Source organism: Mustelus asterias, chromosome 19 (assembly GCF_964213995.1).
Source record: "Mustelus asterias chromosome 19, sMusAst1.hap1.1, whole genome shotgun sequence".
In the NCBI taxonomy this organism is placed as follows: domain Eukaryota; kingdom Metazoa; phylum Chordata; class Chondrichthyes; order Carcharhiniformes; family Triakidae; genus Mustelus; species Mustelus asterias.
Genome location: NC_135819.1, coordinates 7,462,412 through 7,476,381, shown reverse-complemented (window position 1 = coordinate 7,476,381; position 13,970 = coordinate 7,462,412). Strand labels below are relative to the sequence as shown.

Below are 13,970 nucleotides of genomic sequence, written 5' to 3'. Positions count from 1 at the left end.
CTAAATCCCTTTTAATTTGGTTTCTGCAGCCCACATGTTCATTACTGTCTCTCCAGAGATAACAAAGTGTCAGCTTCTCTGATACTGCCAAAAAGTTCCTTTCGTTTGAAAGTCACAGCCAGGCGTGGCTTCAGTCATTTTCAAGTCTTTGTCTGTTGTGAATACTGTAGCCGGCTACAAGGGCTAAATGGTCTACTCTGTATTCATTGGAGGCTTAGCAGTGAAGGAATAAACCCCAATGGTAAAGTGATTAAAATTCGATACATGCAAGGAGCCAGGCGTGGACGGATTTTTGAGAGTTATAGCTGGCGAAGGTAACATATATAGAAAGGGGTGAATTTGGGCATCGTTCTCCTGTTCAACGATAGGGGTGGGCGAACCACTACACAAACTCAACCCCATTATCTGTCCCCAGAGTAATTGGAAATAGTGTTTTGAAATTGGTGAATCTTGATTCACAATCTTATCCTTTGCAGCTTATGGTTTTAGCTCCTGATATGGATTTCCACTGGGAACCTGTGGGTTGTTGTTGGGCTTTGCATTTTGTAGTTTGTAGTTTCCAGTTTTCTTACCATAATTATACAAGTAATAAATGACGGCTCCTGTTGTAAGGGCAAGTGCAGTTACCACTGAGACACTTGCTGCAACTGTCATTGCTGTTTTATCTGTGGGGAGAAATGGAAGTTGAATAAAATGATTTGTTAAACTTTGTTTGCATATATATATTTAAAATAACACACTCTGATGAGCATTTTAAGCTGCTGATGCCAGATACACATTTTTCTCCACGTGTGTCCAATCAGAGCTATATGTTTTAAAGCCACTGGCAATTATATGGTCATTTGACAGAGAGTATTTTCATAAGTTTAGCAGCTAAAGTCTATTAACTGTTACTGAAGCCTCTCGCAGAGAATGAAACGGGCGGCACGGTATGAATGGGCGGCACGGTGGCACAGTGGGCGGCACGGTGGCACAGTGGTTAGCACTGCTGCTTCACAGCTCCAGGATCCCGGGTTCGATTCCCGGCTCGGGTCACTGTCTGTGTGGAGTTTGCACATTCTCCTCGTGTCTGCGTGGGTTTCCTCCGGGTGCTCCGGTTTCCTCCCACAGTCCAAAGATGTGCGGGTTAAGTTGATTGGCCAGGTTAAAAATTGCCCCTTAGAGTCCTGGGATGCGTAGGTTAGAGGGATTAGCGGGTAAAATATGTGGGGGTAGGGCCTGGGTGGGATTGTGGTCGGTGCAGACTCGATGGGCCGAATGGCCTCCTTCTGCACTGTAGGGTTTCTATGTATGTTCTATGAAACATTCAATGACTTTCACACAGTGTCTCTGCCCATAACCTTACCATTGACAACCGTGTGTAACTCCTCCACTGAGCTCCACACCACACGTAAAACACATCCGCAGACCAAAATTCTGCAACTAAATGGATGTTTAACTTGAAAACTAACAGAACAACAAACAAGAGCCCTGCCACCTTCAACAATTTGTGTACAGATACCAGAGGTCTCAGTGTTCCTATATCCCTGTTTAGAATGGTGCCTTCTATCTTATATTGTCTCTCCTCATTCCACTTAACAAAATATATCACTTTGTTCTTCTCTGTGTTAAATGTTATCCATTTCACCAATCTCTCTGGGTCCTCTTGGAGTCTGTCACTGTTCTCACAGTTCACTATACTTTCACATTTTGTGTCTGCTGTTAAATTTGAAATTGTGGCCTGTACACCCAGACCAAAGTTAACAGAGGAAGAGCAGCAGCTGCACTGTCAGAGGAAATCTAATTGGTCGAATGAAGTGCAAGATAGTTGCTGCTCAGACTTACGTCACTTATCAGCCATTAAATCATAATCTGTTCTTTCTTGTCTATGGACAGCATCTTTGATTCTGGAATAAATAAGTAAAGTCGCCATAGTCCCAGATGACCATCGGCTGTGACTGGTGTTGCTTTAACCTGAGGATCACCACACCTCAGGCGAGGGGCAAGGTTGAGAAGATGGGGTCTTCATGAATAACCTCAGCCGCTATGGGAATTGAACCCGCGCCATTGGCATCCCTACACATCACAAACCAGCTGTCCAGCCAACTGAGCTAAACTGACCCCCATTATACATGGTTGACAGGAGCAGAAATGACAGTGACTTCTAAGTGTAGAGCTGGCCAAGTGTACTCACGGACTGTTCAGCTCATTATCAATCCATCTGCGAAGAGCTTGGCGACTCTCGCAATGGAGGTGGGCAGGGGTTCACCATTCCCTTGCTTACCTCAGCGGGCCAATGGTCTTAGCACCATATTTAAAGTGCTCATGGACAGTCATTCATTCAGCGCCAGCCAGGGGCTTGGATTCCAAACCCATTCTAACATCCCAGCGCAGATAACATGTGGCCCTGCAGAGCCTCCCTCCCCTGTCTGTCCCTCAGTCCACCCTTCCCCACTGATCCTCCCTCCCCTGTCTGTCCCTCAGTCCACCCTTCCCCACTGATCCTCCCTCCCGTCGATCCCTCAGTCCACCCTTCCCACTGATCCTCCCTCCCCTGTCCGTCCCCCAGTCCACCCTTCCCCACTGACCCTCCCTCTCCTGTCCGTCCCCCAGTCCACCCTTCCCCACTGACCCTCCCTCTCCTGTCCGTCCCCCAGTCCACCCTTCCCCACTGATCCTCCCTCCCCTGTCCGTCCCCCAGTCCACCCTTCCCCACTGATCCTCCCTCCCCTGTCCGTCCCCCAGTCCACCCTTCCCCACTGACCCTCCGTCCCCTGTCCATCCCTCAGTCCACCCTTCCCCACTGATCCTCCCTCCCCTGTCCATCCCCCAGTCCACCCTTCCCCACTGACCCTCCGTCCCCTGTCCATCCCTCAGTCCACCCTTCCCCACTGATCCTCCCTCCCCTGTCCGTCCCCCAGTCCACCCTTCCCCACTGACCCTCCGTCCCCTGTCCATCCCTCAGTCCACCCTTCCCCACTGACCCTCCGTCCCCTGTCCATCCCTCAGTCCACCCTTCCCCACTGATCCTCCCTCCCCTGTCCGTCCCCCAGTCCACCCTTCCCCACTGACCCTTTGTCCCCTGTCCATCCTCCAGTCCACCCTTCCCCACTGATCCTCCCTCCCCTGTCGATCCCCCAGTCCACCCTTCCCCACTGACCCTCCCTCCCCGGTCCCTTCCTTGTGCAGGCCCCACTCAGCTGAGACTACTGGAATCTAACCTCAATCAAGAGGCTGATGTTTTTGTACGCTCCCCAAGAAAGACAAAGCAATGTCTGCTGACGTCAAAGTCCAGGAAGAAGACTGCCTTGCCAGATACACGCCACTGATTCGCAGCCATAAATGTGAACACGCACAAATGTCCTGCTGATGGGAAGCTCACTTGGAGGAAGAACTTAATTCCAGCATGCATGACATGCAAACACGTGACGAAAGGTCTTTTTGACACTGTTCATTGTGAAACTCAATCAGCTATTAAAGCCCCGAGCACGTAAATGGAAAAGTTCACCCACGTTGAGAAACTGGTTTTCGAGCTCCCTCTAAATGAATTCCTTCCCCAGCCCCCTGTTGCAGGCAGGCCTGGAGGAATCCGGCCTATGAATTCCTTCACTTTCTTTTCAACTTGCTGAAATTCCTGTTGGCCTATCTACAAGATCCATTGATGCAGCTTGTCCCAACCTTTGCACTAATCCATTCATTTATTTCTCGAACACTTTTCGATGTTTTTTGTTAGCAGTGTATCATAGAAATCATAGAAACCCTACAGCACAGAAAGAGGCCATTCGGCCCATCAAGTCTGCACCGACCACAATCCCACCCAGGCCCTACCCCCATATCCACCCGCTAATCCCTCTAACCTACGCATCTCAGGACACTAAGGGGCAATTTTAGCATGGCCAATCAACCTAACCCGCACATCTTTGGACTGTGGGAGGAAACCGGAGCACCCGGAGGAAACCCACGCAGACACGAGGAGAATGTGCAAACTCCACACAGACAGTGACCCAAGCCGGGAATCGAACCCAGGTCCCTGGAGCTGTGAAGCAGCAGTGCTAACCACTGTGCTACCGTGCCACCCCATAAATGAAGTTGTTGTGAGAGGGTGGATACTTCACCCTCTTTCTCCCTCAGAGTTCCACAATTCAAACTCAACCCTTTGTCCTTCTTAATAAACCCAGTAGTATGCAAATAGTATTGGTGCAGATTCATTCTCTATCCAACATTCTTTCTCTTATTGAGCTGCTCTTTAAGATTATGATGATTATAGCCATATCCTGATTTCTAGTATTTAAATAATTGCAGCAGTAACTAGCATTTACATCTAGCTAACATGCAAACATGCTGTACATTTCTAGTGTTAAGAATGATGAAGTTTAACTGCAGGAGTCTATGGATAGTACAGTGACCTCCATAATATATTGCATTGGTAGTATAGAGTACCACAATTTTGACGTAATCATCTAGGCAAATGTGTACTGTGGAGGCAAAATGCTCTGTTGCACAAGAGGAAGGGTGCTTTTGAATGTGTTTAGAATGTGGTTAGAATGAAACAGAAAGAGACATCGGAGCAAGTCTGATCTTGCAGATAGAATCCTTTAAAGCAGAGACTAAAAGTAAGCAGAATAAAACCTAATTCTCTAAAGAAGATTGCTGGGTTCAGGCTGTTTGCAATATCACCCCAATTGTAAATCACATCAGGTTCTACAGATTTAACCGTCTGGCAAGAATAAACAGTTTAATTAGTGAATTCAGAAAGCTTATTAACCATTAAATGGTAACAAGGTAGAAAGATAAAAAGTAGTGTCAATGAACAATAATTAACAGTAATTAACGGTCTGAGGAGAAAACTTCACTTTAACAATTGTACAGACTTTTCCCCACTCTCCTCGGTCAGGCTGAGACGTGAAGTGAAAGTGAATAACATGTTAACAAAGATGACTTGGCGAGACCTTTAATTTATACTTTAAAGAGCCCATCTTAACCATTTGTTGAATTGTCAATTGGTCTATAATTTGTCAGTAATGAAATAAGAGCTATCCCATTGGTTTTAGCTAATTACGTACATTGTCTTAAACAATAGCTTCTCTCAGGCCAACTCAAGATAAGAGATATCGCTTATGTGTGGTACAATAATTGATTAACATAACTGTCTGTCAATTTATAATTTAGACATCCTGAATAATTTTTAATTCCAATTCTCTTCCTGCACCGAGTGGTGCATTAAGGGAGACTTTGTCTGTTTCCATAACTAGTAATTCCTGGAACAGGTCACTAGCTTCTCATCAAAGGCTTATAGCTTAAGAGGCTCCATTCTACATCAAGCATGTCTGACCAGTGTCTCTGCCACTCTAACCGCCAGACAATTAGAGTGTTGGAAAGATTTTGCAGGTTGACACTCAGCCTGTTTAGCCACATTCCTTGGCCAAGTTTTGGGGTTGGAGTCAAACCCGGAACTTCTACCTCAGGGACGCTACCTCCTGCGCCAGAAGACCTCTTCAGCCTGAATAAAGCCCTATTCATCCAGTCAGTCAAAATAAACAAAGTTCATGTTATCTTCCCAGCCTGCCTGGGAAAACAGCATTTTACAATCATCATTTAATACAAGTAATCTTAGAATCAAGACTAAGTGTTTATCATTATAAAATGTTCTAAACTTGTTGTGTTTCAGGTATTTTCAGCCTTACTAATAGATATATTGATTAATTCCTTATTATTTAATTGCCTCACAATTAATGTTCTCTATGTAACTGTTTGGCTAGTTGCCAATAATATAATAACTGGTTTTGTTCTTCAAATTGCTTCTTATCTCAGTGTTTACACAAAATGCCTCTTGACCGATGTTATGTTTACTACGTTAAGTAGCAGACAGGTTCACACTCCAAAATGATTGTCACATGACAAGTATTGATTTTGAAACCACCAACAGTGCTTATGTTTTTTCTTTAAAGTAGCAATTTCAGGCTTACATTGAACTTTTAATCAATTATCATTGAGATTGCCAACTAACCTTCCACACTAACGTTCACAGTCTTCCTATCAGCTCCGAGTTTATTAGTGGCTGTACATTTATATATTCCATTGTTTTTTGTTGTGGCATCTGAAATGTGGAGGACTCCAGAAGAGTTCATCACTACATTGCTTTGTTTTGGATATTCCCATGTCAGATTTGGCCGTGGATTTCCTTGAGAGTCACAGATTAATATAATACTGTCTCCATTACTGAGATGGACTGGGGACTCGGAGATTGTTTTGTTATTCGCTAACACGGTTGTTCCCATAGGCTTATCTGTAAAAGAAAATGTTGTAAAATGAAATGAAAAGTTACCTTTATTTGATTTTGTTAAAGAGCAATGTCTCCTTTTAATGGAAATATTTTGTGTGATGCATGAGGCTTCCGCAGAAATGATTCTGTGCCCAGATTTTTTCCATTGCATAAGAACAGCCAGAGGGAACTCCCCATCAAATCTTGCTTCTTCCAAATGAGAAATTGCAGAAGTGTAATTGGTCTGCTGGAATTTGGAACTGTATCAGAGCATCCGGGCAAACAGGAGAAACACACAATGATATTACCAATGCAAAACACCAATAGACTGTCATTTACTTCTATATATATTCCTCCCCCCCAAAAAAGTAAGACTACATTTAGATCAGACAGAATATCTTAAATAAATATCTCAAAGCTTTTAGAAATACTCTGAAGTAGATTGACTGTAATATATTTCCAGACTTTAAAGGTGATAAGGGATATGGGGACAGCGCTGGAGTATGGCATTCAGATAGATAGTTCATGATTCCAAATAAACCAGTTGGACTTTAACCTGGTGTTCAGAGACTTCTTACTGTGCCCACCCCAGTCCAACGCCGGCATCTCCATATCATCACTCTAACAACATAGAATATGATCAACTAAACATGGTTCACCTGGAACTTACAGTGAGTTTGCAGAGTCACAGAGGAGTTTGCGATCATTTTTCTGTTGTTCGGGCCCAAATCCACTTCAGCCAAGCAGGTGTACACCTGTCCATCATCTGACACACTTGCAGTGAAACTGAAGACATTCCTCAATCTTTTATCTTCATCTGGATAACCTTGTTCTCCTGTGGAATTGCTCTGAACAATCTCACTCCCCCTCAGCCATGTGAGTATGAGTTTATTGTTTGGATAGACCCTCGGACCAATGCACTCCAGACTATATGTTCTGTTAACTTCCAGCACTTCCGGAGGTGAAGTAATGTTTACCTCTCGATCTGTTAAAGGAGAGTCACAAGTTAACAGAATTCCCTGAAGTTTTGTACTGAGCACCACGGAATCCCTTCCTTTCAAAATAGTCACTCTCACTATGGGGTCATAGAGGCTTACAGCATGGAAACAGGCCCTTCGGCCCAACTTGTCCATGCGCCTTTTTTTTTTAAACAACTAAGCGAGTCCCAATTGCCCACATTTGGCCCAAATCCCTCGATATATGCTAAACGTGTGCACCAAACTAAAGATTTGTCCCAACCACACTTGCACCTTGTGGTTCATTATCTCTCATTAAGGATCGGCAGTTAATTTGGAGATTGTTCAGTCAGCTGTCCTGAAACCTGGCCGTCCGATTGTGATACTGAAATCACCATAATCATCAATAACATTCATGGAAGTGTACATCAAGATGAAACACTTGCTACTGAGCCAGTCCACAATGCACATCTTCACTGGGTAGAGAATCAATTCCTCAATAGCCTCTGTTCCGTGTTGAGCCAGCCCATTGTGGATTAGTGTTAATTTGATCTGGATTCGCCTCAGATTCAAATTGTAACTGGATTGTGAAGAATATTGTTCAAACATTTTAAAATTCTGTCACTGTCGCAGAAAGCTGGTGTCGCAGAGCGAGAAACGGTGGAGAAACTTTGTTAGAAAATACTCCTCCATCGCCTCATCCCTGTGATTTCTAGCAACTCCCTCAGCAACTGGAAACCTGGTAATTTTAAACCAAGTCCAAGTATTCTCACCACTCTCACCCTGCACCAGATGCCAATAGTGATCGGTAAGTCATCATTTGACCTTTTTGAGACTATGGGAAGGTTAAGATGGACGCTAAGAGATGATTCATTTCTTCTCTCCAGACCCTCTCGCTTTGGTTTTCTCATTTGTTTGAGAGTCTGATTATGTGGGAGCCTCAGGAAGAATTTCTGGTCACAGTCTGTGCTCAGTGGACATTTTCCCTGAATTTGCTGCAATGATTTTTGCAACTTTTAAATATTAATAAATTGAAAGCCAAATTGTTGAAATGGACTGGGACGGGGAACATTTCTTCATGTGAAGTAATTTAATGTCACAGGTGCAACTGTGTACAAATTTCTACATTTTGATAAATAGCCCCATTATGAACTGATATTTATCTATCATCTGTTTCACCCATTCTGGGTGCTTCATAATCCCAGCTGAGATTAGTGCCTCACTTTGTGTCATCCAATTTCGTAATACATTGCAGATTATCAGCACAGCAATATTAAGATGTCCTGAATCAAACGCTTTCTGTACAACCCTAAGTATATCACTATTTCTTTTGTATGTTAATACAACATTTTTACTTACTGTATACAGTCACAGCCTTCTCCCGTTGGGAAGGCTCTGATTGGCATTTTACAACACACGTCATTCTCACAGACCACGACTGGATATTTGAAGAATAAAGTGCACACCATTGTTCACCACATGTTTTGTTGTCCTCTTTCATTCATAGAAATCATAGAAATCATAGAAACCCTACAGTGCAGAAGGAGGCCATTCGGCCCATCGAGTCTGCACCGACCACAATCCCACCCAGCCCTACCCCCACATATTTACCCGCTAATCCCGCTAACCTACGCATTTTAGGATTCTAAGGGGCAATTTTTAACCTGGCCAATCAACCTAACCCGCACATCTTTGGACTAATCTAATTCCTTCGATTATTATTTTATCTGTTGGACATGTTGTGCTGCAGTTCATCGTCACAGAGTCTCCAAATGCCACAGCTGGGGGGTTTGCATTGATCTGCATTTCAAATCCAGCAATAATGTCTGCTGACAAAACAAAACACTCATTACAGGGATTTGGAATTCACCGAGAACAAGGACAATAGTGAACAGATCCCCAAGCCTGTCAAAAAGGGGAATATGTTGGGATGGAAAACTGAACTCAAAAAAGCAAATTTTTGAAATATTCATCAGTTCAGACAGCATCTGTGGAGAGAAACAGTGTTAACGTTTACAGCCAATGACCTTGTCAGAATTGGACCAGTTCATTGCTTGATTCATTAATTTCTATCTTAAATTACTTCAGTGCATTTCTGACCTAAATCTTTCTTACATTTGGACAGAATCATGAATCATCTGTCTGATAGCTGCACTGGCTGCATTATATCTTTTGTTTTAGTCTGGGGTAGTCATTTGAGAGATATCACACACCATCTGTAACATTTTATTGTGGAATTCCTTCCAGTCCTTGCAGATGAGAGTATGCATCAATGCACTGAGATGATGCTCTATAGACCAATTACCATACTCCATGATTTCCAAGTTGCTGACCTTGTCCAGCCAAGAGATGTTGGTAATATGTCTGAGACAGTGACCATGGAAATTGTTCAGTCTTTTCTCCTGCCTCGCATGCACTATCCAGGTCTCACCCTTTAGAGGAGTGCGCTGAGGCTTTCTCAGTCAGGTTGCTGTTATCACAAACTCTCTTACTCAGCTTGGGCTTAACAGCTACAGATTTCACAATGTGTGTGTGTTCATTTCACCATCAAGTGACAGATTGTTCGTGATTGTGGAGCTTTGATATGTGAAGCAATCAATAACTTCCAGCATCACATTGTCAATGTTGCTAGTGGTGGTATGGTAACATCCTGGATCATGCCATTCTCCCCATGATATTCAATGACATTACTATTGGTGAACCCCCACTTTCTTCATCCAGGGAGTTATCATTGACCAGAACCTGAACTGGACTAGCCATATAAATACTATGGTTTCAAGAGCATGTCAGAGACTGGAAATTCTGCAGTGAGTAACTCATCTCTGTCTCCCCAAAGCCTGTCCACAAGACACAAATCAGGAGTGTGATGGAATACTCTCCACTTGCCTGAATGAGTGCGGCTCCATCAACACTCAAGAAGCTCAACACTGTCCAGGACAATGCAGCCCATTTGATTGACATCCCATCCACCATCTTAAATGTTCACTCCCTTCACTACCAACGCAGTGTTAGCAATGTGTACCATCTACAAGATGCACTACAACAACTCACCGAGGCTCCTTAGACATCCCCTAACAAACTCACAACCTCTGGCACCTAGAAGAAGAGCAGCACATCGATAAGAACACCACAACCTGAAAGTTCCTCTCCAAACCACTCACCATCTTGATTTGGAAATATATCACTGTAGCTGGGTCAATGCCAGTGTGACAGCACTGTGGGTTCCTACACGGCAGGGACTGCAGTGGGTCAAGACAGCAGCTCACCACCACCTTCTCAAAGGCAATTCGGGTGAGCAATTGTTACGATCGCAGTTGATGTTATAAGTGGATGGGAAGTTTCCCGAATAGAGCTCTGGCTCAAAAGACTGCTACTTTTACTTTTTTTAGGAAATGTGGAGGAACTGTCACAGGAGCCCTAATTAGTTTCAATAACAAAATAATTAAACATGGAAAAATGGGATTATGATAAAATACTTCTTTACTCCCCCTTTAATTTAACAATTACTCACAGATTTTAAGATTAACACAGATTATAAAATACACCTGTAGTTACAATGCTTGAATAGAACATAGAACATTACAGCGCAGGACAAGCCCTTCGGCCCTCGATATTGCGCCGACCAGTGGAACCAATCTAAAGCCCCTCTAATCTACACTATTCCAATATCATCCATATGTTTATCCAATAACCATTTGAATGCTCTTAATGTTGATGAGTCCACTACTGCTGCAGGCAGGGCATTCCATGCCCTTACTACTCTCTGAGTAAAGAACCTACCTCTAACATCTGTCCTATATCTCTCACCCCTCAATTTAAAGCTATGTCCCCTCGTGCTAGCCAACACCATCCGAGGAAAAAGGCTCTCACTATCCACCCTATCTAATCCTCTGATCATCTTGTATGCCTCTATTAAGTCACCTCTTAACCTTCTTCTCTCTAACGAAAACAACCTCAAGCCCCTCAGCCTTTCCTCATACGATTTTCCCACCATACCAGGCAACATCCTGGTAAATCTCCTCTGCACCCTTTCCAACACTTCCACATCTTTCCTATAATACGGCGACCAGAACTGTACGCAATACCCCAAATGCGGCCGCACCAGAGTTTTGTACAGTTGCAGCATGACCTCCTGGCTCCGAAACTCAATCCCTCTACCAATAAACGCTAACACACCGTACGCCTTCTTAACAACCCTATCAACCTGGGTGCCAACTTTCAGGGATCTATGCACATGGACACCCAGATCCCTCTGTTCATCCACACTACCAAGTATCTTACCATTAACCCAGTACTCTGTATTCCTCTGTATTAATTATGAATTAACACACAAAGCGCACAAACTGGCCATGATCGAACACACACACTCTGTTCTGAACCCAAGTTACTGTCTGTGGATTTCTCCTCCCAATTCCCTCAGATGATTGTTGTGTGAGATGTTTCCAAACTCCACTCCCAAAAACACAAGCTTCGTTCAACATAATCATAGAATCATAGAAACCCTACAGTGCAGAAGGAGGCCATTCGGCCCATCGAGTCTGCACCGACCACAATCCCACCCCACATATTTACCCGCTAATCCCTCTAACCTACACATCCCAGGACTCTAAGGGGCAATTTTTAACCTGGCCAATCAACTTAACCCGCACATCTTTGGACTGTGGGAGGAAACCGGAGCACCCGGAGGAAACCCACGCAGACACGAGGAGAATGTGCAAACTCCACACAGACAGTGACCCGAGCCGGGAATCGAACCCGGGACCCTGGAGTTGTGAAGCAGCAGTGCTAACCACTGTGCTACCGTGCCGCCCTATGATGTATTCCAACATCCAGTCCAGGTTTTCCAAATTACACTTTTAAACAAAGCATCTGCTCCACTTTGAACTGTGGATCCAGTCCAAGATTTTACACCACCCCCTTTAGGTTTCCTTTGTCTTGACTGCTGTGCAAAACTGTTCACAATTAATGCTTGATTCCAAGACTCTTGTAAAATTGCATCAAATGTTTAATTTACCTCTGAAGTCTGCTTTCCCACCTGTTTGCTGCAATTGTCTCTTTAACTCAGAACACTCTGTTTACTTTTCCTTGAATTCTTCTGAACAATACCTTAATCTATTAACTTCAGTTGTCTTAAGGCGTTCTTTCTGTCCCAGTTCCCTTGCTTTCTAGACTGTACCTGGTTCTCTAGAAAGTCAGCCTCTTTGGAGCTCCTGTCCTGTCCCTTCTTTCTTCTTGCAGAACTCCCTGGTGTCCTGTCCCCAGCTGCAATACACCCAGCTAAAACTAAGAACAAAAAAGCCTTTTTTCCCTTAAAAGGGCCTCCAATTGCTAAACAATGCCTGCATACTTCTGCTGACCTAATTACTCTTCACGCCATAGCCCTCTTTAAGCACAATAGAACCACAGTTGGATTTAATTAACCTCACATAGAAATCATAGAAACCCTACAGTGCAGAAGGAGGCCATTCGGCCCATCGAGTCTGCACCGACCACAATCCCACCCAGGCCCTACCCCCACATATTTTACCCACTAATCCCTCCAACCTACACATTTTAGGATTCTAAGGGGCAATTTTTAACCTGGCCAATCAACCTAACCCACACATCTTTGGACTGTGGGAGGAAACCGGAGCACCCGGAGGAAACCCACGCAGACACGAGGAGAATGTGCAAACTCCACACAGACAGTGACCCGAGCCGGGAATCGAACCCGGGACCCTGGAGGTGTGAAGCAGCAGTGCTAACCACTGCGCTACCGTGCCGCCCTCATATACCAACATCTTTGTCCAACATTAACGATAGCTTCTACCCTTCCAGGCACTGAAACATGAAATGAAACCTACTTGAAACTATCTTTTTTTTCTAATGTTTACCAATACAAATTTTGTAAAATTATATATTTTTCCCTATCAAAATAAATGTTGGCTTAGTAAACCACACCACCTCCCTTTAACAAATAATAATTACAAAATGAGATTTGTTGTCCTGATGTTGATGGTCAAACTCTTTACAGATGTGTTAGATTCTGTTCATTTGCCACTGAAGGTATTCCTCAGTATGGAATGTTAGTGTGGCATCCTCAGCAGAAAGCAAATCTCTGAGGGGAATTGAACCGTTGTTTTGGGTCTCAGGCGAGCAAAGGCTGAACAGCTTTCTGTAAGTTCCCATATGTACGTAGAAGCCCTCAGTAGATGAACTGAAGACACAGAGAATCATAGAAACCCTACAGTGCAGAAAGAGGCCATTTTGTCCCTTCGAGTCTGCACCAACCACGATCCCACCCAGGCCGTACCCCCAAATCCCTACATATTTACCCGCTAATCCCTCTAACCTACGCATCTAGGATACTAAGGGGCAATTTTAGCATGGCCAACCTAACCCGCACATCTTTGGAGTGTGTGAGGAAAACTGAGCACCCGGAGGAAACCCACACGAGGAAACCCACGCAGACACATGACAGCAGCAAAGTGAAGAATATAGCAAAGAAAGTATGTGCCAGAATGCTGCCCTGTTTGATCCCACTGTGGATCTCAAAAGGTTCCAATGTTGCCCCGTCATAGCTGACCGTACCCATCATGTCATGGAAAGAGGAGATCACATCCAGCGGCTTCGGCAGGTAGCCAGTTTTCTCCAGCAGCTAAAATAGACTGTGCATGCTCACGTGGCAAAATGCTTTGCTGAGAGTGCTGAAGGCAATATGTAATGGTCTCCTTTCCTCACAGCATTCCTCTTGCAGCAGCCAGACCGAGAAGATCATCTCAATTCTCGACCTT

General features: G+C 44.2%; 1 protein-coding gene across 1 annotated transcript in view; it reads right to left on the bottom strand.

Moving 5' to 3' along the window:
* LOC144507726 (vascular cell adhesion protein 1-like) overlaps nucleotides 1-13,970 on the bottom strand; it is a 94,642-nt gene that overhangs the window by 59,108 nt on the left and 21,564 nt on the right. Inside the window, exons 5-7 of the mRNA XM_078234975.1 lie at nucleotides 8,896-9,023; nucleotides 8,557-8,689; nucleotides 6,912-7,226 (exon numbers count right to left, since the gene is read on the bottom strand). Of these exons, the coding sequence (XP_078091101.1) occupies nucleotides 6,912-7,226; nucleotides 8,557-8,689; nucleotides 8,896-9,023 (576 nt within the window). The remainder of the gene's footprint in view (nucleotides 1-6,911; nucleotides 7,227-8,556; nucleotides 8,690-8,895; nucleotides 9,024-13,970) is intronic.